The 26,818-nt window shown below is 42.0% G+C and overlaps 1 protein-coding gene across 7 annotated transcripts in view; it reads right to left on the bottom strand.

The window, feature by feature from the left end:
* Positions 1 to 26,818, bottom strand: part of TLN2 (talin 2) — a 372,445-nt gene that overhangs the window by 117,502 nt on the left and 228,125 nt on the right. For all 7 annotated transcript variants that reach the window (XM_006127334.5, XM_075897670.2, XM_025186799.3 and 4 more), the window contains 12 exons: positions 25,215 to 25,316; positions 22,921 to 22,997; positions 19,884 to 20,064; positions 17,575 to 17,688; positions 16,580 to 16,688; positions 15,718 to 15,926; positions 14,048 to 14,146; positions 12,090 to 12,257; positions 8,979 to 9,273; positions 5,546 to 5,712; positions 3,562 to 3,690; positions 426 to 539 (listed from right to left, as the gene is read on the bottom strand). In XM_006127334.5, coding sequence (XP_006127396.3) covers positions 426 to 539; positions 3,562 to 3,690; positions 5,546 to 5,712; positions 8,979 to 9,273; positions 12,090 to 12,257; positions 14,048 to 14,146; positions 15,718 to 15,926; positions 16,580 to 16,688; positions 17,575 to 17,688; positions 19,884 to 20,064; positions 22,921 to 22,997; positions 25,215 to 25,316 — 1,764 coding nt within the window. The remainder of the gene's footprint in view (positions 1 to 425; positions 540 to 3,561; positions 3,691 to 5,545; positions 5,713 to 8,978; positions 9,274 to 12,089; positions 12,258 to 14,047; positions 14,147 to 15,717; positions 15,927 to 16,579; positions 16,689 to 17,574; positions 17,689 to 19,883; positions 20,065 to 22,920; positions 22,998 to 25,214; positions 25,317 to 26,818) is intronic.

Raw genomic sequence — 26,818 nt, 5'->3', positions numbered from 1 at the left:
GGCATTTCTGCAGCATGTTTATAATTGAGATACTTGTAAAAATATTCACATCTGCCCCTTACCTATAGTAAATACTGCCTAAATATCTGTAAAAGGCCTATATATTAGAGCAGGCACACTGCTCCCTCACACACGTACTAAAAAATATTGGCTTTGATTTGAACAGATGATTAACTGTGACCAAAAAAAGAGGCAAAAAACATTCTTAGAGGTGCACACAGTGTTCTATCTGGTACAGCCATGGAATAAGAATCAAATGTTTTAGAGTCAGACTGACAAAAACAACTTAAAAATCCCTCTCCATAGGCACAGTGATTAAATCAAGGGAGCTGATTTACAGTTTCCCAAGAAGTAAACTGCATTAAATGGGACACATACACCAAACTGTCTATTAAGTGACTGCTTCCTGTATTAATAAATGTTACCTTGCAGCTCTGGACAAGTTGCTGGTGGGATACCGTGTTCTTGTTGGAAACAGCTGCATTCTGAGAGGCTGCAATCGTCTGAGTGGCAGCAGCTGCTGCCTGTTTAGCCGCAATCTTCAGAGGGGGTGAAAAACAGTTAAAAGGCTTAACAGGTATAAACTTGAGTAAGTCAGAGAACACAACAGGTAAAATACGTACTACTGCATTTAACAGCTGAAACCTATTAAATCATTACCTCCTCTTGACTTAAAGAACTCTGTCATTTTCCACTCCAGATGAAAAATGAAATGATCATTATTATGAATCCTTAAATTTGTAACAACAAAGGGAAAAAACACCTGGCACCATAAATGTTCTAGGAGCTTCCTTCTTCACATTGTTAATCTTTCACCACAAAAACTTATTAGGAATACTGAAGAGCTACAGTTAATATAGTCTACAGCATAATGGAAGGCTGCTGAATCAGATGTGAAGATCCAAAGTAATCTAAAGCAGAAGGAATAAAATACAGTTGTTTGTGTGGATTCGGAAATTTTTCCAAGGAGCCTCTCCCTTCACCCACTTTAATTAAAATGCAGGGTGAAGTAGTAAGTGTAGTAAGTTGAGGGTCAGTAACATGGAGTCAGCAGGCCTAAGGCCTGCAACATAGAAACAGCAACAGGCCTGCAATCTAGTGAGCAAGACTTTGGTTCAGTAACACAGGAGCCAAGAAAGAGGCTGTACTGATAACTGTGTGATTGTGTAAGTTAGGTCGAGCATGGAAGGACACAGGGAGGCACTGGGTACAGACTGTGAGCCAAAGGGGAGTAATGGAACATCTTAATAAGAAATGTCTTGGTACAAAGACTCCCTAAAAACTAATGTACATACCGACCTAGGTTCAGGACCGGGTCGAGATTGACAGCATGAAGGATAGTAAGTAAGCCCCCCTTCCGTAAAGTGAGGGGTGGTACCTAGGCAACAGAGGGTGGTAACCTGGTACGTAAAGAAATGATGTAAGTTGTTTGTACCTGTCTATAAAAGGACACCGCAAAGGGTGCTCTCCGGCCGACCTTGGGGGGGGGGGGGCGCACTAGGCGCCTGAACGGCAGGTGTCATTGCCTAAACTTACAGAATGCACAGTAGCTTAACTTTGACTAACTGCTGTTAATATCTGATATATGGCAATAGGCCTGCCCGGTGTTGGTACCTTGTCAACGCGGGCCATAGTGCCCAGTGGTGTAACATTGTACTGATCTCTGTTACCAACTGGTAGAGCTTCGCATTTGACAATAAACTTGCTCAATTGATTTCAAACCTTGCCTGCATCTGTCGTTTCCGGGGCCTCTCAGAGATCTCTTGTGTTGACCGAAGTGCACGGGGTCTAACACTCTAGATAAAGGGAGTACCGATTGTTACGCACGCAGCCGAAAGTTTATCACCACCAATGGAGTAGAGGTCCTGTCAGGAGCGCGCCAGAACAACCCTGACCAGATGACACTGACAGTCCAGACCACCGAAGGTACCAAGGTACGAAAACACCGAGGTACGACAGTAAGATGTTTTTTCTGTTAAATGCACAAAATCATCTGCAAGGGCTTTGAATTCAACATGTAAAACATATCAAGGAAGGTAGTAATACCAGCTATCTTCAGATTGCAAAGAAGAATGTGGCACCAAGTTTAAAGCCAATGTAGACAAGTTTGCAAATTAGTTTTTGAGTTTAGATGTAAGCTAAAGTGCTGTGTCACTGACATCCTGACCGCTCAATTCACTGCTAAATGCTATAGGCACTTGCCAAAAATGAACTGCACCACCAATCAAGAGGCCGTGACTATGGACTGGAGGGATCAATCAGAGGAGAAGAGGGACATTGCTACATTAGAAGTTCAGAGAGCAGAATCATGGATGTATCTTAAAAAGCATTCTTCATGACAGTTTTGCTAGAGACTACTCAAGGCCAAAAGGTAAGACACTAAGGTGATTGTTTATGGAAAAAATGATGGGATGAGTCAGTTTGAGTCTAAAAATACTGAGGGAGAATCTGAACGCATACTCAGAAATCCTACTACTGGTCTGTCCCTGCTCACCTCCCTCTATTACAAAAATAAAATTTAGCCACTTACCAAATACACTGCAATACAGTTTATTCTTAACAATGTTACCTAATTAACCTACCAAATAAATACATCCATTCTTGAAGGCTTGTTAGTTCATTCTGAAGTTACCACTGGCATAGATCATTCATATAGGGGATAGTAGTAAGATATTTTCTACAATAAGACAAAACCTTATTTTCTACAAGGGATACTTACAATGTAACTAAAAAGTTTATTCTAATGGCTCATTGCTTAAATTACCCAAGATTCTCTTCTTTTACACAGACACAGCAGTTTTAATGCAATGCACCTCCAGCTGAAGATTATCCACTCAGATCTTCTTCTTGGTCTCAGGCCATTGAAAAATCACAGTTGAAAAACAGTAACTAGAAGAGGGTTTTTTTTGCTCTTTTGTACATTTAATTTGTGATTACGAAGGTCAGACTTCTCTAGAAGATTAAAGTAGGCTGAATTTCATCTCCACTGTATAACAAATTGTCTTTTTTCCTCTGCAGCACCTCTGGCTATTATGTATTGCTTCCAACCTCATTTCTGCTCCGCGGCTTCTTTGGTGGCTATAGGGCTAAGCTGTGATGCAGTCACATGTTTGGGGAACAGTTTAAGTGAAACACTGTTGCGCATTAACACAAGTACAGGAAGATGGAAGAGTATGTAAGTGGAAATGAAAGAGTGAACATTTTCCTGTATTTACTCTGAAGATCACCCCACCAAAGTCTAACTGAATGAAATGTCAGAATAAATATAGCAGTCTCAGAATGACAATAATCCCTCTATCTTGTTTCTTACTGACAACTAAACCATGCTCACTAATGAAACATTTAACGTGCAAACTAGTTAGCTCACACCACTCTCAGTCTGGAATGCAACTTTCAAATGACAGTATGCCATAGCAACTGTTTATAGGTCTATTTCTTGTCGTGAACTTGCTATTTTTTTCTAACGTCTGTATTTATATTTGTTGGGCTGTGTCTACAGATATGGGCACTCATAGTTAAAGAAGAGTAAAATAATAGAAACAAGAGAGTTTGGTTTCAAACCTCTAATCTGTTGACAATTTTCTTCTTGATAGCATTTTGAGCAGCTGCATTTGTGGCAACCCGTAGTCCCTCTGCTGCTTCTCTTAGTCTCTGCTGTTGATCTTCATTTTCCGGATTTGCCGCAGCCCCCTGCACGAGAGTTCTCAGTAAAATACAAATCTTTAAAAAAATGTCCACGTCTACATATGCACATACATGAGAATACTGATCGGCCTGTGTTTTCTGTGGATTAATGTGTCTCTAACATGAATTAGAGAAGAAAGTTTCAACTATCACCTCAATTTCAGGCAGAAATTTATAGTTGATGCAGGTTACTGCTTACATTGTTAAATAGGGTGAAGAAGGCAGTCAGACTTGAGGATGTTAAGGACTAGTTCGCTTGCTGATAAGCAAATGCTTATCGGATAGTCGAGTCAACTAGTTAATTCCCCTTCCACTTGCTGCCTCTATCATACAGAGGCAGCAAAGGGTGGGGAAGAGGGGATACTTCAATGTAGCAGCACCGCACAGAGCCCATGCCCAGGCTCCGTGCGCCACTGCCACTTTGAAACCCCGTGGCGGCGTTTCAAAAGGGCAGCGCCACATGGAGCCGTGGGTCAGCTCCGTGTGCGGCTGCTTTGAAACACTGAGGCAGAATTTCAAAGGGCAGCACTGCACAGCTGACCACAGGCTCTGCGTGGCATTTCAAAGAGGTAGAGCAGCAGGGAGCCTGGGGTCAGCAGTCCCCGCACTCAGTGGGACTTCCTGCTGGCCCCGGGCTGCACGTGGAGTTCCCCATTCCTCCTTTGAAATGCACAAGAGCCCTAGCAGAGCCTCTTGTACATTTCGAAGGAGGAACACGGAAGTGCCTATCAAGTAGATGATGGAAATTTAACTGACTACTCGACTAGTAAATTACTCGATATTTAACATCCTTAGTCAGACTTTCAGTACACAGTCCAGCATATTAAAGCACATAGCTCCATTATTTCACACACACTGTCAATATAAAATATTGTTCTTCAGTGCAATATTTAGTTCTACTGGACAACTACATGCTAAAACTTGACACACAGTAAGAATTACCATTGTGTAAATTGTGCATAATCTCTGCTCTAATAATGTATAGTATTTATGTAATCACTGTATTTAAAGTTCACTTTTTAATTTCCAATTTTATCTGGCTTTTGGTAGTTATACTCTGATTGTCAAATGTTGAATTAAGACTCAAATTTGACACGATAGATTTTTCCCTTTCTAATCCTGAAAAAGTCAATGAAATACACATCTATCAGGTCAGCAAAGTCACCAAAAGAATATGGAAAGGGTTGGGAATACAAAAAGAATGAATCAATTAAAATGCATACTTCTAGTAGACTTTTAGTGAACGTTCCCAGTGGACGTTATCAAATACAAACCAAACACTCATAGGGTAACCGACTGTTTGGCTACGTCTACACTGGCCCCTTCTTCGGAAGAGGCATGCTAATTTCTAACTTTGGAATAGGGAAATCCGGGGGGATTTAAATATCCCCCGCGGGATTTAAATAAACATCGCCGCCGCTTTTTTTCCGGCTTGGGGAAAAGCCGGAAAAGAGCGTCCAGACTGGCGCGATCCTCCGGAATAAAGCCCTATTCCAGAGGATCTCTTATTCCTACTTTCAAGTAGGAATAAGTGATCCTACGGAAAAGGGCTTTATTCCGGAGGATCGCGCTAGTCTGGATGCTCTTTTCCGGCTTTTCCCCAAGCCGGAAAAAAAGCGGCGGCCATGTTTATTTAAATCCCGCGGGGGATATTTAAATCCCCCCGGATTTCCCTATTCCAAAGTTAGAAATTAGCATGCCTCTTCCGAAGAAGGGGCCAGTGTAGACGTAGTCTTTCTGTTTTACAACAATTCCTATTTACAGCCCAGTGACTGCACATATCTTAATTTTTTAAAACTTTGCACAAACATAAGTTAATATTCAATGCTTTTTCTTCAGTTCACCATTTCCTGGTAGGTACCTTCGCCGCTTCAACCATGCGGGCTGTAGAATCTGCCAAAAGTTTAGCCGCAGCTAGAAGCTTTTTAGAGTTGTCCATGTCAATTTCTGCCTCAGCATCTGACCTCATAGCATTGACAAGATCTGAAGTGGCTTGAGCAAGTACCCTGGCCTGCCGCACCATTTCACCTACAATATTAACAAGTTAAATTTTGAATTTCTTCATCTTTATCTAAATTTCTATGTAAAAAATTACCTAAGACCAAATAAATTAAGATTTTCTGAAGTCATCTTTTGAATTAAAATTACAAGTAAACAATTCATTATTCAAAAGCTTTATACACAAAGTGTTTGAGGTTGATAATACAACTGATAATGAGAAACTAACATCTGACTAACAAGCAACATGGTAGGGTGAACAGGCATAGCACTACGCTTAATAATAATTATATACCTAATTCTATTTACATGCTTTAGATGAGGTCTTGGCCCCACAAAAGTCAACAGCAGTTTTACTAATTTCAACAGGGCAAGTATTTCACCTCTTCACAACAATACTACTGATTATGCTATATTAAATAAATTGATTCCTCAAAGACAAAGGACAAGCCTATGCTTCTAATCAGGGGTCATCAAGGTTAATTGTCAATCACCTGTCAAGTGGCTATTCTCTGGCAAGGGGACAGAAAGAGATCAATATACATTTTAGCAAATACAGAACTTCTTTCATCAGAAGAATGTTTGTGTGTTCATGGGAAATGCATTTCAAAGGGTGATTGGACTATAGAATGAAGGGCTAAATCACTCCAGCTTACCTTTCTTTCTCTCCCTATCTCTCTCTGTCTTTCTCTCTTTTTGTCTAAGATGACAAAGGAACCAGTCCTTTGACTTTCAGGGAGGTCCTGACCAGCATTTGGTCAGCAATGTTACTGGGAACCTGTGGTAAGGACTCTACCCTGAACCAACCCTAACTTGTTAAGTTTTACTTAATAAGTAGTGGTTTACATTTATTTCTCTTATAGCCATTTTTTACTTTAATGCCTTATTGCACTCCAGTGTTTCCCAATTTTATTTGGCCATAAACCCTTTTCAGCTTGAAAGAATTTCAAGGAACCCCTAGGGCTGCCAGGGTAAAATCTGTTGGAAAAAAATAAAATAAAAACAAATGCAATTTGTTGAGCCAAAAGAAGAAGAAGAAAAAAAAAGGCCCACCAAGTTCCGCATTAATTAGCCAATAAAATAAACTAGCAGTAGCAAATTGCTGAATATTGACCCTTTACTGGGGCAACAGACCTACAATATCTGAATTGCCCAGGATCACCCTGCAAGGCTGGTGAAAGCCAGCATGTGACTGGAATTGTTGAAGGAGGGCTGCAGCTATACGCAAACATTCAGGGTGTGACCTTCATGCAGTTTGTGTGTGACCCAGGCTGCAAGCGACTATAGCAAAGGACTGTGAGGCACCCAAGGTTGTAGGATATGTGGTGACACAAACCCTCGCTGGTCTGGATTGTACCCTGGAATGTGACAAGCATCACATGAATGTACAACTGTGAATTATATATAAACCCTCTCTACAGCAGGGGTGGCCAACCTAAATCTGAGAAGGAGCCAGAATTGACCAATGCACATTGCCAAAGAGCAACAGTTCTATGTCACCAGCCCTGATCATCTCCTCACCACCACTCTCAGCACATCCCACACACTGGCAACCCCACCAGTCAGTGCCTCTTTTCCTTTTCCTCCTGCTCACTGGGATCAGCTCTTTCTCAGTGGGAGACACTGGGGAAGAGGGGAGCATGGGTGTGACAGGCTCAGTGAAGCGGGTGGGAAATGGCAAGATCCTAGGGAAAGGTGGCCTAGGGCAGAGCTGGGGGTTGAACAGTGAACACCCTCCAGCCCAGTGGAACGTTGGCACCTGTAGCTCCAGCCCTGGATTTCGTACCTATGTAAGGAGCCGCATATTAACTTCTGAAGAGCCGCATGTGGCTCTGGAACCACAGGTTGGCCACCCCTGATCTAACGTCACCGTATCCAACATTTCTGTAACACTCTTTCTTCGGAATCACGATGTCAGTAATATACGATTTATCCACGGCACACAGGTATTTCATACAATATATACAGATGCAGAAAAGCACACTAGCTAAACCATAATTTTAAGTGACTTATTCTCTTGAAGTCACTGAATATAAAGTTTAGGATACTGTATTATAATTTTCATTTTGAGGGAGAGGGAAGGTTTAATTAACAATATTTTTATTTGCTCTGTATCTGTTGGCAATTCCTTTTTTTGCTGCAATTTCTCAACAAAGCAATCTCTCACACTTATGTCCTATTTCAAACATAGCACTAGTGAAAAGCGAGTCAATTTAAAGCTCAAACATCTGAACATTTTCATTTCCTATATTTACTCATAACACGAAAGAGAACTATAATTGCACAGGTAAAAGTTCTGAGTGTATTTCACTTCCATGTTAATCTATAAGTGGATCTACAGCACAAGGAGTAAAACATGTAAAACAGGATAGTGTGATTAGCAACCCATAAACATTGACTGGAATATTAGAGCAGTTTTTAATAAATACAATTACTTTAAACCTTTTTAATGTATTAGATTTCCAGTAGATGGTGTCCCTTAATTACATCGTAACAACTCATACTGCTAGCTTGTTAGAATAATTTGGTCTCAGTTAGTTCATTTCACTTTTCTAAAATGGAATTGTATATCAAGCTCATCGAATATTAGGACTTTGCTTGGTTTGGTTCCAAGGGCCATTTTCTTTAAACAAACAATTTAAAGGTTCAAAAGCTACACTGTAACATATCCAAACACATAACAGAAACAAAATTCCTGCCTGCTAAATAAATATGTAGGGAGTTAATTACTAGCAAAGAATAAAATAGCTGACTAAGTATTTTAATGGACAGTCTTCACATTTAGATACTCTCATGAAGTAAAGCAGTGCAACACAATCGGCAAGACATTACACTGGCCTATCATATACATTGGATCCTTTCATTTTCCAGGCACAATATTAGTTGTCTCAGAGGGGTAGTTGTGTTAATCTGTAACTTTAAAAAACAAATAGCCCTGAGCCCCTTAGAGACTAAAAAAAATCTATATCTAGATCTATCTACCCCTGTATATTTTGTATCATGAGCTTTCGTGGGCCAAACCCACATCCGAGGATACATATTTGTTAGGATCTATGCGCTACAGTATTAGCTGTGTTAGAGTTCTACATGTATCCATTATGTAATTGAGAAGACCCTCCTAATGCTCACTTATGGCAGCTTTCATACTGTGGTTAGAATGACTGTTCATGGGAGCCCCAGCCTCTGGACATCACAAGGGTTATCAGAAATCCTTCTCATGCATTACTGGAAATGGGTTTCTGTCAGTGGGAATCTGAGTGGGCTGAAAGAGAGAGGATGAAGAGAAAGCAGCTCACCAGCATCCCCCATGGAACTGAAGATACTTTCAGTGACACACATAATGGTATCTGTTGCCTGGTCGTAGCGTCCGATGGGCTCTCCTCTGCTGGCAAACTGCCGGACATGCTGCAAGAGGTCATTCAGGGCCTGGCTGACTATACTGGCTGCTGCGCTGACCTGCTTCAACAGCTCAGAGTCATCTGTGGCAGCCTGACAGGCCCTGACACAATTCTCCACTGAACGATCCACCAGCTTTCCAGCCTCGATTAGTTGTTCCTGGCATACGGGAGAGCTGATAGTGGGACTCACAACCTACATTGAGAGAGAAGATGCTGTTTAGAAAAGATTTAATAAGCCAGAAGTTACCAGCCCACGCTTGACAGGTGACACATCCGTCTCCCCAGCATTACAGAAAACAGTTTCTTCTTCATCCTCATCTCATGCAGGGAAAGAGCAGTCAAGCATATATTCACTTGTGCCCCAATGATTTACCAATACTGAATCAAGTTTAACTCTTGGCACCTGCCAGATGATTGTTTTTATCACTAAAAAGCCAACTGTGGCGTATTCAGTACTTAGGAAACTAGACACACAGTGGATGTCACAGAAAATGTAAGTTATTCACCTACTAACAGTTAACCACTGTAGCTCATACTGCAGGGGTAGGCAATCGTTTTTGATGAGGGGGCACTCCAAGATTTTGGAAAGTGGTCACGTGCTGCACTCTTCCATGATATCGATGGAGGAGGTGAGGGGTCTGGGATGGAGGCTGGATGCAGAAGGGAGTTTGGTGTAAGGGATTGGGGTGCAGAGAGGTCTGTGAGATCTGGGAGGGAGTTTGGGTGAAGTTGTGACCTGGGGCATGGGATTGCGGTGCAGGGTTTTGGGTTGTGACATAGGGCGGGGGGGGGGGGGTTGTCCTAGGGCAGAGAACTGGGGTGTAGGAGGGGGAGCAGGAGTTTGGGTAATAATATAGGGCAGGGGATTACTTTGCAGGGGTTTGGGTTGTAACCTAGGCCAGAGGGGATTGTAGTACAGAGTCTGGGAGGGGGTACGGGCTTAGGAGGGGAGCAGAGGGTTTGGCTTATGTGGGGTAGGGGAGCAGGAGAAAGCTTATCATAGGAAAAGTGATCGTTTACTGAAGTTTAATTAAAGTTAGTGTTATAAAGCCTCCCACGGACAGACTATATTTTGCTAAAGCCAAAAATAACTCTTGAAAAACCAGATAAGAGAGCTGTGCATCTAAAAGTACAAACTCCCAAATTGAGCAACTCTACTCTATGCGCTCTAATGATGAAACAGCCATCATTCAGGTATGTCAAGAAAGCTACAGGCAACAGAAAGAAGTTGGGTGAGTTTTTCCACAAAAGAAAAAAAAAAGTCAGTGACTGCCTCCTGCCATCTTGCAGAAATTTAAAAGCAGTCAGAACATCACGTTCAGTTAATGATCTCACATACTCATTATACAAAACCTGGCAGACATTGTAATGAAGTAAAAAGTATTGAAAACCGAGTACCACAAATTGGGAATGAATTTTATTATATTCTTGGAGGTGTTCTACACTAACTGAACGCTCATTTTCCAACAGCAATTAACCCTTAGGCCTTGTCTATATTTATCTGGAAATCTCAATAATCAGTCAAACCTGATGGATCTCTTCTTGTTCCCATCAGAAACCATGAAATGATGTAGAAGCATATAAATCTGAACACACATCTTTCTGCAAACCTGGTTTACATTTCCGTTATGATGAAAATAATCCAGGTGAACATGTGTTGGTTATAGGTTTTGTTAAATATTTCACATAACACCAGACAAGTTGTGTTTCAAAGAGTAATATTTTCAGCATTTTTTAATCAATATTAGCTCTATAGCAGTTGATATCAATTATCTATGGGCCTTCCTCTAGGATAGTATGGCAGCTCTTCATATTCTAAAGGCTGCCTTTGATGTTCACTGTAATCTAACAAGAAACCAAACCACAAATACACTAATCAGTAGTTGTTTAACAAATAGTCTAGTCATGGCATGAAGGGGAAATAAACATGTGCTTCATTAAATCATCACAACCATGGAAGGCCAAGTTGTGAAATGCTCACAGCAGTAGCAATCAACACCTTGTAAAGAGGACCACTGAGAAGCAAGGCACTGTCCATAAGATTTCTTGGAGATAGAATCCTAAATATCTTTGCAGAATTGTATCTCTTAGTAGGCACTCTAACCCCAGGATATTCAAGGATAACTGATTAAAGCAAATTGCCAGTACACCCAGGGAATAGTCTAAGCCAGGGGTGGGCAAGAATTTTCGCAAGGGAGCTACTCATGAATTTTGGTAAGTTGCCACGGGCTGGTTCTAGGGCCCCTGAAGGAGTGGGGCTTTGGACAGAAGGGATGGGTCTGGGGCTAGAGAGAGTGTGTGTATGAGAGTGAGAGAAAAAGACAGAGAGAGACCAGGACATTGTGGCACAGACTGAGTATATGCGAGAGGCACAGAGACTGGGAGAATGTGTGTGGTACAGTGACTGGATGTTTGTGTGTGACAGGGTGTGCATGAGGCAGAGGGTGACACAGACTAGGTGTGTGACGGTGTATGATACAGGGAGTGCGTGCTGGCTGCTGCTGGGGAAATTTTTGAGAGATGCAATCCACTGTCTGTAAGATAGGGAAAGCTGTCCTGCTCTGTTGTCTCCCCCTCCCTTGCTCTGCAGAGATCGGGCAGAGGAATGGGGAATGTGTGTGAGAGAGAGAGCTGGCTGTGGAGAAAACAGCACACTGCCTCTCAGTCATTCACCATCCATACTTCAGACAGGTGCATCTCTGCTGTGTATCCCTTTCCTGACCCCTGCTCTGGGGCAGAGAGGACACCCTGACTTCAGCATTGCCTCCCCCCAACTCCCTGCCCTGCACAGCTCAGCTGCAGCACAGAGGAAAGTGACAGAGTGGGAGGAGGAGGAGACAGCAGAAGACAGGCTGCTGGCTGGAAAGTATGCACGCTCTGCTAATCAGTTGGATAGGCCCGAGAGAAAGGCTGGGCGGGCTGGACATGGCCCACCCCTGCTCTAAACAATGATTTTGTAACATAGTGAAACAGACACATTGTCTCTTTCAAGAAGACCGTTAGCCTTACCTTGGCACACGCCACAAGCTGAGAGGTGGACAGTGCACATTGCGTAGCAGCAGCAATAACCCTGTTCTGAAGGACCATATCCTCAGCAACTTGAGCCACATTCTTAGCTTTCAACACCAACATGGCAGCAGCATTTGCTACAGCTTTGGCAAGACTCATCAGTACATCCTGGCAAAACAAGGAACAAAACTTGACCTGAGCAGTCAGATATACTTGTTAGCGTCAGTATTTGGGATTACTTAAACTATAATCTTCTGATTTTTAAGAAGACACAAAGCTTCTACAAAGGGCATGTTATGGTAGATTCCCAGGGAAATGTTGCAATGTCTTATCAAGAAATGCTCTTTTTTACACACGGCCTGTTTATAAGATAAACATTTTGTGTGCAAACAAGCTAATAAGCTGAGTGAATAGATCACCTTTTGGGAATTAGTAGAACTACACACTTTAGATTTGTAATAGCCAAATGCAAATGCAAGATATTGACTCCACACCACAGTGCAATGTAGAGTTGTAATCCTGGAGTAGATATGTGGGGAAACATCATTATATGAACATGTGAAGTTGGTTACTAGATATGTACAAACAAAACCTGAGTTGATCTCACTGGGTAATTGATGATCTACAGCCATGTATTTTACCTACATGGTAAAGTACAAAGGATGCCCCTTCTGACACTACAGGTTGAGTACAAAGGATCCATTGTATAGAAAAGCAAAAGAAAATGACATTGCAACCTTAATTTATAAACAGAAAGTGTGGCTAAGGATTATCCATCTGCTAGGACAGTTTTCTTTAACACTATAAAAATATTGGCTCCAAGCTGAAATTCCTCAGAGGCCCCAGCTTCAGAAGATGTTTTCCTTTTCAAGAAAAAAATAATTTGGTTGTTTGAAGCTATAAAAGTGGTTAATACCTGTAGTGTTATAATTCAAATACACAACTTTGCATAAAATTCTGCTTCAGTTATTTTTGATACAACAGAGCTGGATTGAGACTCTCCAAAATAACCATATTATTTTGTTTAGCAACATGCCTTCTTAGACACCACATCAGTAGTTTTTCAATGTAATTTTAAGTATTATGTTTACTAAATGCAATAGGTAGTCAAGGAGAGTACTTTAACTTGACGTATTGATGTTCTGGCAAATAGCAAAATGATCGTCTAAAGGTTCAAAAATACAAAATTTATATAATTGAAACAGTCCTACCATCTCTGAAAACATACTGTATAAGCAAGTAGTACTAAATTGGTCTGAACTGCACATGAGAGAAGATGGTATTTATTTTGTGCACTGAATGTTTATTTGGGGCAGGATAAAATCATTTAAGTGTCACAAATTCAGAGGTTATGGCAAAAAAAAAAAAAAAATCCAACCCTCTAAATGGACTAGAAGGCCAGATAACGGGGCGTCCTGGTACTGACTGAAATATCTAGGCTCTTCCGTTAAATAAGCAAAGATGCATAGAACTGTGATGGCTTTGATTATATTACTGAAACACACAGACAGCTTTACTGTTCAAATAAGTGTTTATATGTCTCACATATAGAAAACTCTATTTGTTGCTTTAGATTACCTCTTTTTGGTAGTAAAGTAAACCTGTTCTTAGTCAGGGTATGTTGCTTATTGAGCATTTAACAACAATGATTCTAAACTACTAATGGGTGACTGGGGTATTAATCCACATAGGAAACATGCCCTGCTGACTATGAATATTCATTTTAAGCTGTATGAAAGAGGAAAACGTTGACAAAAATAAAACACAACTAAACTTTTAAACCTATTAAAGATTTGGAACAGTTCACATTTTGGTCAAAACTATACTAATTAAACTGAAATACAAAAGACTTGTGTGCAGACATAGGATAACATTACTTGTGAACCTTACATACAGTAATAGCAACCTTCACTATGGCATTGCATGGTTCTGGCAGTAAGCAATTCACATGACCTTACCTGAAATCTTTCATCAGTTTCATTCTCGCCTATCTGTCTCAGGAGCTCCCCACTGGCTTGTCCAATGCTTCCAGCTGCAGTTAAAACTGTTTGGCGAGGCTACAAAACAAGTTAATGAAAAGCAAATACATTTTTCTTTAACTTTGTAATTCTCTGAAGTCACCTTTGTTAATCACATTACTGTTTACAGGGTAATGCCACTGAAATCTCTACTCAAGATGCTTCTTAGAGTATTCTTACTTTTCCTTATTACTACTAAACGTAATCTGCAGCATCCTAATGACACGAGTGAATATGTTGCTGACTGTGAGAAGAAATCTGATCAGCTTTAATGCACATCATTATAGCAGCTGAAGGAAAGGTTTGCTGCTTGGAAGTGGTCACAGAGGTCTAGATTTGCCTTAAAAGTGCAAAGATCCAGGGCAAACTGGCAGCAGATACTAAAACTCAGGCCAGACTGTCTGAAATATTAAATTCTGTCTTGGTCAGTACAATTTCCTATTTCAACACAATTTTGATGTGGGCCTTAGGTCAGAGCTGGCGAGATGTGGCTGGTGGGCCAGAAATGGCCCACCAATCCTTTTAATTTGGCCCACGACCTGCCCCACTGGGACCTTCAGGCATGGAACCAACCAGTGGGAGCTAAGAGATTGTGCTGGGGTGGGAGCAACAAAAAAAGCCTCCTCCCCTCCCCAGCACGCGGCACAGAGAGCCACATGGAGAAGCCGTCCACTTTGAGCTGCTTGGAGCAGCTTGAAGGCAGGAAACCTGCCTAAGGATCCCACTGAGCATCTGGCTGGGAGCCACCTAGCTAATAACCTCCCAGCCTGACACCCCACGCCCTCCTGAACCCATAATCTCTGCCCCAGGTCACAACGCCCTCCCAGACCCTGCACCTCCTTCTAAAACCCTCCCCCAAACCAGAATCCAGGCCTACACCCATATCACTCTCCCAGACCCTGCATTCCAATCCCCTGGTCACAATTCCCTCCTTCACCCAGACTCCCTCTCAGACCCCACACCATCTCCGGCACCTCAGTGCTCTACCACAAGCTCGCTTCTGCACCCAACCTCCTTCCCAGATCCCACACCTCTTCAAAGAAAATTACAACCCTTTGAGCTGTTTGGAGCTGCTTGCAGAATGAATGCCCATCCCTGCCTTAGCGTCACTCTGATATTAAAGACAAAAAAAAAAAAATCAGAATCCAAGACAGCAACTTGATTTTTCATATTAGCCACCTGAATGCTGTGCAGACAGCTTGTGAAAATCTACTTCATAACTCAGACAAATGGCTGGGGATTCTAAGGCTAGGTCTACAGTGGGCCAAATTTCAGAAAATCCCCCTTTCGGAAGATCCCTTCTTTCTCATGGAATGAGGAAGACAGGGCTTCCGAAAGACAGCATTACACTTCTGCAAAAAAAAAAACGGAAGAGCAAACGCGTTCCCTGGACACGGCGGAGTTTTTCCGGGATACTATCCCAGAAAAACTCTGCAGTGTAGATGTACCTCACGGGAAACAAGGGCAAGAGAGGACTGGGAAGACATGGAATGGAAAGAGTAATTCTGGTCACAGGGATAAATGGTGTACACCCAAACATCTGCATCATGGGTAATGCATTTCAGCTAAGGACAGCCTATGAAAGCTCACTACTCATTTCCATAGCTCACCTCTCCCGAGGTGGGCTGCACAGCTTTCAGCAGGTCCGAGACAGCGCCTGCCAGAGTCCGAGCAGCTTTCAGCAGGTCCTCCCCACTTCCAACTTCATCGTCCATTAGGGCAGCGAGCAGTTTTACACCCTTGGACATTTCAGTCAAGTTGGAAGAGATGGTTGTAATTGCACATCCCACCGCGGTGTAATCAGTGTCAACTGGGTCACCTGTTTGGGGATGACAAAAGCAGAAGCAAGTAGTACAGCACAGGCTGGTTTCTGGTGACATAAGCAGGAGTAAATTTCAAGGGGGATGAAGCAGATTTGGCTAAATAATTCAGGCATCCTTTTGAAAACCTAACATCTACTATTCACTTTTCTTGCCTGTAGGTAAGACATATATATGCTGTAAAGGCATTTTTTCTCTTCGCTACTCTCCAGGTAAGTAAAACATCCGTAATTCAGTTACCTCTCCGTATTCACTATATGGATGGACCCAAATAACATATTGGGCACGAGTTGCTTTTAAATATCTTAAACCAATTCACAGCACAATTCCCTGAAAAACTGTAGGACACAAGGTTAGGCAGACCAGAGCAAGCCATTTGTCCACAAAATTAAGTATCCTGGTAGTAGGAATGGCCAATATATGATACTTCATAACAGCTTTATAAAATTTGACTCTCTATTTCCTGAGGTGTTAGGTTCTGTGTAAATGTTGGTAAAGTAAAGCTAATAAGGTCTGCTTCAATCATAAAAGCCATCTGTGTATTTGGAGGAAAATACACTTCTGAACATCTCCCAGACAGTCTCCATCTTATTGAGAAGAGGTTGGCATATGCGCAACAGTAGCTTGGCAGCGGTCAATTGCTGTAGTTTACCTGCTGTGAGGTTAACAACAGAGGCAGTCCCTGCAGTGATAGCATCAACCTGAGAGTGAATCTCATGTTTTGATTCATCAACTTTGTTCTGAACCCACATCCTCGATGCCTAGAAAGGAACAACATCTGAGTATTAAGGACTGCAGTGCTATGCTGCGAAACAAACTCAAGGTAAGGTAATGAGTAAAACTCTTTACAGGCCCTTGATTAGCAGATGGCATCAATTAAGCTATTAGATTGAAATAACTTCCAGGAACTGCTGGAACATAGACCACCAGCTCTAATTTCCAGGTGAATACCTTGAATATGGTGTCAAAATAGTGCACAGTGGAGGACCACTGAATGCCATCTGGCTCTTCAGGGGGACTCATCAAATCTTACTGGCTCTACTCCAGATCAAAACTGGTTCCAACTATTCCAGGGTTGACAAGTTCCATATCTCATTAACAATTATAACTAAGAAGCAATGTAAGACTATCTAAACAGACAAGTTTGTCTGTTTTGCTGGTGTTCTGAGAAAGAGACATTTCTAGAGCCAAACCTAGGTGAAGAACTTTGAGTTGTATCTGACAGGGCTACACCCACCATTCTTTAGGGTCATGAGCTATCTCTACTCAAGCTGCGCCTTTTTCAGCATCTTGGCTTTGCTTTACAGCCACTTCTTCCATTTCTCCCTTACAGCAGTCCAAGTGGCAGTTTCCCTCTGATTTACTGACTCAAGCTTTCCCCAGTAACACAGGTGCAGACCCATTAAAATAAATGTGATTGCAAGGAAAGAACTATTTGGTGCATAGTGTGTAGTCTCAGAAGGTTAGTCTGAGTCAAACAGAACAAGATATTCTCACACAAGATTCCTTAAACTAAACAAGGATTTTCATTTTATTTATAAAGCCATTGAGATATCAATCTGTACCCAGGGACAATGAATAAGCCCTTAAATAAACAATTCAAGCCATTTAGATGAATCCCTATAAGAACCACATGAATCAACTCACCATATCTTGTCCTAGAGGTGGTAGGTTATCAACTTCATTGAGGTCAGACTGTGCCTGATGAACAGCATGCATACTAGTATTAATAGTTCCCATCAAGGCCTGCTGCGCTGAGGTCTGTGAAACAGACAAGTAGAACTGGTGTCTGCCAAGCTGTAAGTGATGCTTTAGCTGGATTTGAAATGTTTTCTGCTATATACTAAATAACTGAGCATAAATCATTAGACTTGTATAAATGATGATTTTTATTTTTATTTATGGTTCTAGCCACAGTCACTTCACACAGAAAGAATGCTCCTGTGAGTCTAAATAATATGGGTTTGTTGAAGAGCCTGAATGGGCACGTTGGCGTCTAAGTATCACACTAGTGCTCTATGTAGATCAGTAAAGATTACAGTCACTAGAATTTGTTCTGCCCTTTCCCAAACTGGTGAAAAAGAGACAGAATAATTTAACAAGCAACCAATTCACAATATCACTGTCAATGTTAACAGGTCCAATTGCCAGGTCCAAGTTAGCAATTACCAACTAGCTCTCTATCTCCTCACTACCTTTGATTCCCTTCTTTACTTAATACATACTGCTTCTTGACTCCTTCATGGCTAACCCACAGCAGCTGAGAAACTCCCAGCATTAATGCACCATACTAGAAGCGCGTGGCTCCCTGACTCATGTCTTTGAACCCAAACCTGGAGGATGGGAAAGGAAGCGACAGCCTAATCCAGGCAGCCTCCCAAGGTACGTGACTGCCCTATTTCAAACTTGCACAACTTTGGGAAAGTTGATCAGTTCCAGTGTGAGAGAGGAAACCAGGATAAGTTTCTTTAAGCAGGAGGAGGCTTTTCAGTACAGTAACTCTTTGATATTAACTGAGAACATGAGCAACTCCCAAACCTAACTTCTCAACAGAAAGACAAAGATTTTGCTGAGAGGTCTGACTTGTCCGCGCATCTTTCCACATTACACAAAAACTATGATTAGAACAGACGTTCATGCTCCATTTTGACAAAGCATCTCAGGGACTTCTTTACTTTCAGACAGAGAAGATTTTGGCTTAATCATGGGTGCATTCTCATTGAGTCCCATTGCTATTGTTTTAGTTTGAGTCTTCCTAGTCCCCCCAGGACTTGCAGAAACAAGTGAATATCAGGTTTAAAAATTTTTATAATCTAACAATACAAGCTGTTTACTCGGATATTTTTCTGACTCAATCTAAGAGCTGTTTAAAATATTTAGTTATTCTCAGTTACACAAGTTAAAAAAAGCTGGATATCACAGTCAACATGCCCACTACTCATGTAAAAAAATCCAGTGTCTTTTTGGGCATGTGTTCAATGAATGCGGATAACATCAGATTCCTGGAATCTGTATTCCATTAGCGTCATCAAGCTGACATCTATGTGATAAGGGTGCTGCAGAGATGAAGGCTTTGAAGCAGTGTGGGATGAGTATGTATTGCTATATGGATCCCTTATTGATGAATAAATTAATATTCTTCTGAATTATGCTGCTAGTGATCAGATAAAAATTTGCCCTACTGTTAGGAAATCATTCTAGAGCATGTGTATATGCCTTCTTTGATAGATCCCATTACATTCAATAAACAGTCTTAGTCAATACACGTTTAAAAATTGGAAGACAAAGGGTAACTTTTACAGTTGTACGGAAAATTTAAAACTATATTACAATGACTGTTTAATAAAGTGATCTTAATACTCAAGTCCAGTAGCAGCACACTAAAAAACCCATAGCAACAGACTTCACAGGAATATCCATAGACAGCGAGGCCTAGATAGCTAACTTTTTAAGAACACTACAAATGGATACATACTTTATTTTTCATTAAATACCATTTGTCTTGTCAACAATACAGTTTCCTGACGACAGGTTGAACCTCCCTGGTCTGGCACCCTCGGGACCTGATTGATTCCAAACCAGGAGGCAAAACCAGGAAAGGTCAATGCCAACCTAGCTCGACTGCTCTGGCCACCACAGCTCCAGGAATCTGCCGCTCCGGCCTCTGGGGCACCCGTTCTTCCCACTTCTGGTCCCAGCCCATTTTTTTCCCCCTGTGAATGCTCCAGCCCTGGAATACCCATGGGATTACCAACAATGCCGGACCCGGGGTTTTGCCAGACTACGCAAATCCAGATTACAGAGGTTCAATCTGTACTAAACAGGCAGCAAAACAACAGATACCCCTAGGCCTTACTTAATACCAGGGTATGGGCACATACTTATTGTATACCAGTCACAGCAGAAGCTACATGTGCTGGTTTCCAAGGACATTATCAAACAAACAGGTTGCTCACCAGGGGAGGCATGTGGCCTCTGTGCATTTGTCCAATCATGACTTGTTGCTGGGGCGAAGGCATGCTGCCAATATTGAAAGTCTCTGGGCCACTGGAGCCTGAACGCATCACCGCAGGCAGTGCCACCGAGCCATGTTCTACCTTCCCAGTTCGGTTGAACTGCTGCTGCAAGATGGTAGATCTGAAGTAGGAATGCACATTAGAACATGGCAGTTAATGGCAGAGTTTCCATGGGAGTTTAGCCTGAGGGAAGAGTGGAGATTTTGTGCGCAAAACCACAAGCAGAGTGATTTGTTCTAGGTATGTGGCTTGATTCAGAGCTTGCTAATATCTCTTAAGGGGGCGGTGCTTTGGTCAGTTAAAAAGCTAGTCACTAGCTAACACTGGCTTAGTGAACAGCAAGCAGCAAACAACAGCTTCTGTGGGAAGGAGGTAGAGGAAGTGGCCCCCAATTTATATTTCCCTTCATAGAATCATATCCAGCCCCCTGCTCTAGGCAGGACCAATCCCAACTAAATCCCATCTTCTTAGGAACGGAGTCTAGGAGAAGAAGACAGTGATGGCTATTGAGGCAGCACTAGAAGTGACCAGAGACAGAGGAGAGAGAAAGGAGAGGGTTGGTTGCAGGACCTGATGATGCACATCATGTTTGAAGGGTATCCAAAGGAAATTATGCCCGATAAAACTCATGGCAGAGAAGTTCAAGGATTAAAGATAGAGCTGGAGACAATGACATTCAGACAGGGATTTGAAGGAATAATGCAGGAGAGGAGGTACAGAGAACTCAAAACTGAATAAAAGGACCTGGAGGGTGATCCAGGGAAGAATATGACCATGAAGCACAAAGCAGGTGAAAATGAGTATCCATCATTGGGGAATGAAGAGGAGAAACCAGCAGAAGGTGGCGTGGGGCAAGGCAGAAAAGATAAGCCAGTCCCTACAGCAGAGAGGAAGAGATAAGAGATAGGGACCAGAGCCTTAGGAAAAATGAGACTGATGTACAGGGGACTGAGAGAACACATAACAAATTCACCCCAATATCAGGAAGAGACAGGTCTGTGTGTCTGGTGACTCCATATTCAGAATCAGACCAACACGAGGTGATATAATTTTAGACTTGGTTTAAGTAAGCAGTGAGAACATCAAAAAAGAGCTCTCCTAAGAAATCACTTTGGATGGAATGATCACAAATTGATTCTGTTTACATTAAATGAAAGGGTAGTACAAACCAAGTCAAGAGCCATGTTTTTTTAATTTAATAAACATAGACTTTGGGATATTAGTTAGTTAAAGAAGTCAGCTGGAATGAAGTGCAGAGGTAACTTGGAATTTATTCAAATCAACTATACAAAAACTAACTATCTGAATTTCACATCCCAAAAAAGGGGGAAAAAAAAAGCTTGTAGGGAAAGGCTCGAGACCCAGCTGGAAGAACACCACTTCACAGGGGTTATTAGGAGTAAGCAGAGAGCCTACAGGGAATGGAAATAGGGGTTGATTGACAAAGAAAGCTATATCAAGAAAGTTAGACAACGCAGGAGTACAGGGAAAATGTCTATAAGTCAAGCTGAAATAGCTCTTGCCAAGAAAATTAAAATAAATAAGATGAGACTTTTTTTAGTTATATAAATAACAAGAGAATAAGGAAGAACAAAGCTGGCTTGCTATGCAATAGGGATTAAAGATAATCTCAGTATGGCTCAAAATTAAATGAATACTTGGTCTCAGTTTTGAATAACAATGACAATAATGAACGTATGCATGAATGCAATACAGCTGATGGAAATTAGAAAGGGAAATTATTACATCTGAGGTGGAAGACAAATATTAAGAGCTATTAATGCACTCAAACCTGGGAGACCTGATCGTTTCCATCCCAGAATACTGCAAGAAATAACACAGGAGTTGGGATAAAATGTATACCCCCTTCTTCCAAACCGTGCGTGTTTACACTTGGCCTATCATAGAAATTTGACAGCATCCCAAATAATGGCAGAAGACCAGGACCACATACGTTAAAATTGATTATGTATATGCCATTTTACCAGAGTATTGTGCATATTAAATACAGTCTAAGTGCCAACAGTTGGAGGCAATGGCATAATTTTATATTAAAAAAGCAACAATGTACATGGGAAAAATGGACTAAGAGGACACATTCTGGAAGCTATTTGGAACGGGAAGTTTGGCCTGTGAAAACATGTGGGCTACACTAAAAGCTAAAAATTCCTGTAAGGCCACATAAAAGAGCTAACCAATTCATTTCCTGTAAGCCATTTGTGTAACAAATCACAATTGAGACACTACCCTCCTTTCCAACTGAGTTTAGAGAAGAGGCTTAAGTTAGGCCCCATTAAAGTTCTCCCGGCACTGAAACGGTTCCTGTACTCTACTGTAATGAGACCATGAACATTCCTTTTCAAGTGCACCATCAGCTCCAGGATTCTACACTTGATTCTTTTCAGTATAATCCACCCTTCTCCAGTGAAATCCCGGCTCCCCACCGTGTGCCGCACTATTAGCCAATCCCCTCCTCAGCCTGAGCAGCATTTAAAAGATTATTGATGGATTTTTTCCCCATATTGAACAAAACTCTGCTAATGACAGTTACAGAATAGCACTGCACGTAAACCATCAAATTAGCAAATGTAAGCAAAAAAAACCCCCAAAAAACAAAACAAAAAGCAAATAAATATCCACAAACGGGGCACATAACCTTGCACTAATTGAATTTTTACAACTCTGACTACAGATTGTTACTGAGTTAGTCTCAGTTCCGTAGGCTGTGGCTCAGTCACCATAACTGTGTATACTTTTTTATACCAAATGTCTTAGGACAAAACACTTAACAACAAGCTTAACTCTGCAGAAGAGCATGACGACAGAATTGTTTTCTGTGAAATGACTCTTCAGTTAAGTAACTCTTCTAAGGACCAAAATATATTAAACTATAGGTGGGATTAAAGAAAACTACCCACTGCTTATTACACATTTCACTCTTATGGAAAGAGCCATTTTTTCCATTGCACGAACTCACTTCTTAGGTGACACAGATTCTTCCAACATTGTTGATTCCTCATCCCCTTCGAGCCCAAATCTATCCTTACTTTGTTTCTGGAATAAACAAAAAGAAAGAAAAAAACAAAAAACTTAAATAGTTATGTAGCATTTTTATTTCATTTCATTTTTGAACTTGTCTGCCTTTATTTTGTCATTATATTACACAAATTGTGCCATCTGCATGAGTTCTCTCTCTCTCTCTCTTTTGCTCTCTCTCTTGTGCGCTCTCTCTCTTTCAAGAGCTATACTGTGATTTCTGGAACTCTCCTATGTGAGCAGGTACTCCGTCTTAGCATACAGCTCCATGTTATGGCTGCAGTAGATGACAGAAAGGTGACAAGGAACTTCAGCATCCAGAACACATGGGTAGCACAAAATAATCTGGGTCCTTGTACCGGTGAATTTCATATGCATAAGGGGAGAAGACTAGCAAGGATAGTAGTGCTAGCAGGCCGTTTTTGAATAAGACAAAACACTTGCCCCTCCCAGAAAACAGCTCCACCTACTACACTGTGGCTACGTCTACACTGCAAGCTTCTTGCGAAAAAACCGTTTTATGCAAGAGTTTTTGTGCAAAAGGTCTTGTGCAAGAGCGCGTCCACACTGGTCAAAGTGCATTGCAAAAGCCATGCGCTTTTGCACAAGAGAGCGTCCACACTGGCGGGATGCTCTTGTGCAAAAACTTCCCCCTGGAACTACTTTGGAGAGGGTAAAAGGGCACCAGGACCTTCTAAGGGCGGAGGTTGTGGTTGCCCTCTGCCTTACTGGACACCACAACTTTGTGACCTAGTGTCTTTTGTGAATTTTGCCTTGTGCTTGCTGTGCCATGGAGCCAGGGGTGGCCCTGTGCCTGCTTTGGCCCCAGACGGCCATTTTAGAGTGTCTGCAGCTGCTGCTCCATGCTGCTTCGCTACTCCTGCATGGGCTCGAAGCCGAGCTCACTTTGGACTCCCTCTCTCCGGATGCGGTGGCGTCCCTGTGGCATCCATAGCCAACCGTGGAGAGGAGATACTGGAGACGAGATACCAGTTCCGACTGGTGGGACTGGCCGGTCCTGGAGCAATGGGACAACCAGCAGTGGCTCCTGAACTTCAGGATGCGAAAGCAGATGTTCCTGGGGCTGAGTGCCTGGCTTGCCCCTGTGCTCCTGAGACGTAACATCCAGCTGTATAAGGAACTTAAATATGCCTTGAAAATTGATGTTTCAAGATTTCTATACGGAGGTAATCAGATGTGGCAGAGAGAGAACTCAAGCTTGACAACTGAAAACAGTATAATTCTCATTTGACTCATGACACAGAGTTTTATTTTATTCTAGGCCTGGCGTTCCCCTAAACAAATATCCACAGTCCTACTGAAATATCCAGCTGTCTGTCATTTCTCTGGCATGAACAAATACTTATAATGGATCATGTTGTAGTTTGGTCTACTCCTAGTAAAATTTGTCAACAGCAGGCACTCAGCAGTATTTAAGATGCCACAGGTTTCCCCACAAAGTGCTTAGAACACAACTAGTAATCATGTGGCATTTGTTGGCAAATGTTAACTATTGTGGTGAACTACTACAGTTCAGTTTTCACTTGTGATTTAATGCATATTTTGAATAATTGAGGTGAAAACCAACATATCCTGCCATACAGTCTATACAAAACTTAATTTCAAAATATTCTGATTCAGTCACAAGGAAGTAAACCCGAGTTTTCTTCCTTTGATCGCAAAGTTCAAATCATACATTTAAGACTTCACAGAACATGGCTACTTATTCTTAAATTTTGACAGGGACAGTGATTTGATTTTTGGTGCAGTTTATGCCAACAGACTCAGGACAATTCTAATCTAGTCTTTAGTGGCAGTAGAAAGTTTGCTTCCTAAATAAGTCCTCTCTCCTTCCCTGCCTCACTCCAGTTAAGAAGAAATGTTTGGGGCACTATTGTCTTGATATTTGCCCACTGACGTGTATCTGTTTTCCAGAAGGATATTCACTTAAATGCCCAAGCAGGCTCAGCTAAGTTTTCTAAACCATTTCCTTAATATGACTTATAGTTTTAATATTATTGCCACAAACACTTCTTTATAGTAGCTAAACAATTTTCTAGGAGTTCTTGCTATCAGAGAATCATATATAAATATTATATATATAAATAACACCCACACAACCTACTTAGTGTTACAAAAGAAAGTGAATTACTGCTATCGGTAACCTTTCTTTGGTGAGCGAGACAGTGCTTTTACTAATTTTACGGCACTTTTACTGAGATTCTAATATTTTACCTTCTTTAAGATGATATCAATGTAACCTGCAATTAGCTGAGAGATCTGTTCACCTTCAGTGGTTTGAACTGAGTAATAACTTTCTTGATATTCACCAAAATCCTACGAAAAGAAGGTATAATAAGCAGTTCACCCCTGAGAATAAATTTAAATAAATCAACAGCGGCTGTATGAAGATGTCCATAATTAGAGACAGGGAAATATATTTTTTAAATTTCTTTTACTTTTAATCCAACAAGCTTATCTACTATGTAAGGATCAGGGTTTACACCAAAACCCCCAAAATGCAGCTGAAGTGTCCTTTTATCTTTGATGTTCTATTCTAGTTAATAGCACTAATGTTAGATAAAAGCATTCCAAGGCTCCACAATGAACTAACTATGAGAGGAGAAAACAGCTCTTTCTATTAGAGCCATTTCATACATTGATTTTTAAGGCCAGAAGGGACCATTACATCATATACTGTGACCTCCTACATGTAACACACACCACAGAATTTCACCCCATTCCTGTGCATGTGTCTAATAATTTGCATTCAACTAAACTTTTTCCTCCAGAAAGACATCCAGTCTTGATCTGAAGACTTCAAGACAGGGAATATCTACCACAGTGGTCACCAACCAGAAGATCGGGATCTACCAGTAGATCCTGGAGCCTCTGACAGGTGATTCCGACTGGTTTGGCCGGGAAGCTCTCAAGGGCTGGCACTTCAGTTGCCTCTCCACCTACTGTCATGCTGCTCCTTCCTCTGCCTTGGAGCTGCCCCTTGGGAGACTCCTGCTTGCTGTGCAGGGTGTGGAGGGAGAAGAGGGGGGCACAGATGTCAGTGTCCTTTCTCCCCTCCCCCCACTCCTGTACCCTGTCTCCACACAGAGAGAAGGGGATGGAGGAAGCTTGGCAATGCAAATCTCTGTCACACTCACAAACACACACTGTCCTTCCCTCTCTCCCCCTCTCACCTCCTGACCCAACACGTACATGGGGGGTTGTTACCACTTTTCCTGCTTGCCAAGTGGGTTAGTTTTGGTTTGTGACTGGTCTGTGCATTGCATCACTTTCATTTCTCTCTTACACTTACATTTAATCCTTTGAGTAGTGATGTCAAAGAACCTGTCATGTCTGGAGTAATTATCCCTGTGGTAATTGTGCTCCTCAAGGTGGCCGGCATGTCCCTGCAGCCCCTGAGAGTAGGGGATGTCCATATGCTGTCCTTGCCTGTGGACCCCACTCCTGCAGCTCCCATTGATCAGTGATGGAGAACAGTGGCCAGTGGAGGCTGTGGGGTTGGTGCCTGTAGATGAGGGGCAGCATGCGGAGCCACTGCTGTACATGTCAGCTGCTTTTGGGGGTGGTGCAGGACCGGGGCAGGAGTAATTCCTGCCTTGATGCTGCTGCTCCATCCCTGGGGCAGCTGTCAGGCTGCTCCTTGAGCCCACCACCCTGTGCTCCTCAGGTAAATGCCCTATCCCCTGGTTCACCCCACCTCCCATGGGTCCCTTATCCTGCTTTCCCAGTGCAGGAGCTAGGTCCATCCCTGGGGCAGCCCATTTTGGCTGCCCAGCCACTATCTGCGTGGGCAGTGGGACTTGAACCTACCAAGCTGG

The sequence above is a fragment of the Pelodiscus sinensis genome, chromosome 14, assembly GCF_052426305.1.
Source record: "Pelodiscus sinensis isolate ZL-2025 chromosome 14, ASM5242630v1, whole genome shotgun sequence".
Classification (NCBI taxonomy): Eukaryota; Metazoa; Chordata; order Testudines; family Trionychidae; genus Pelodiscus; species Pelodiscus sinensis.
The sequence above is the reverse complement of the archived record's forward strand: the minus strand, read 5'-3'. Positions and strand labels throughout refer to the sequence as shown.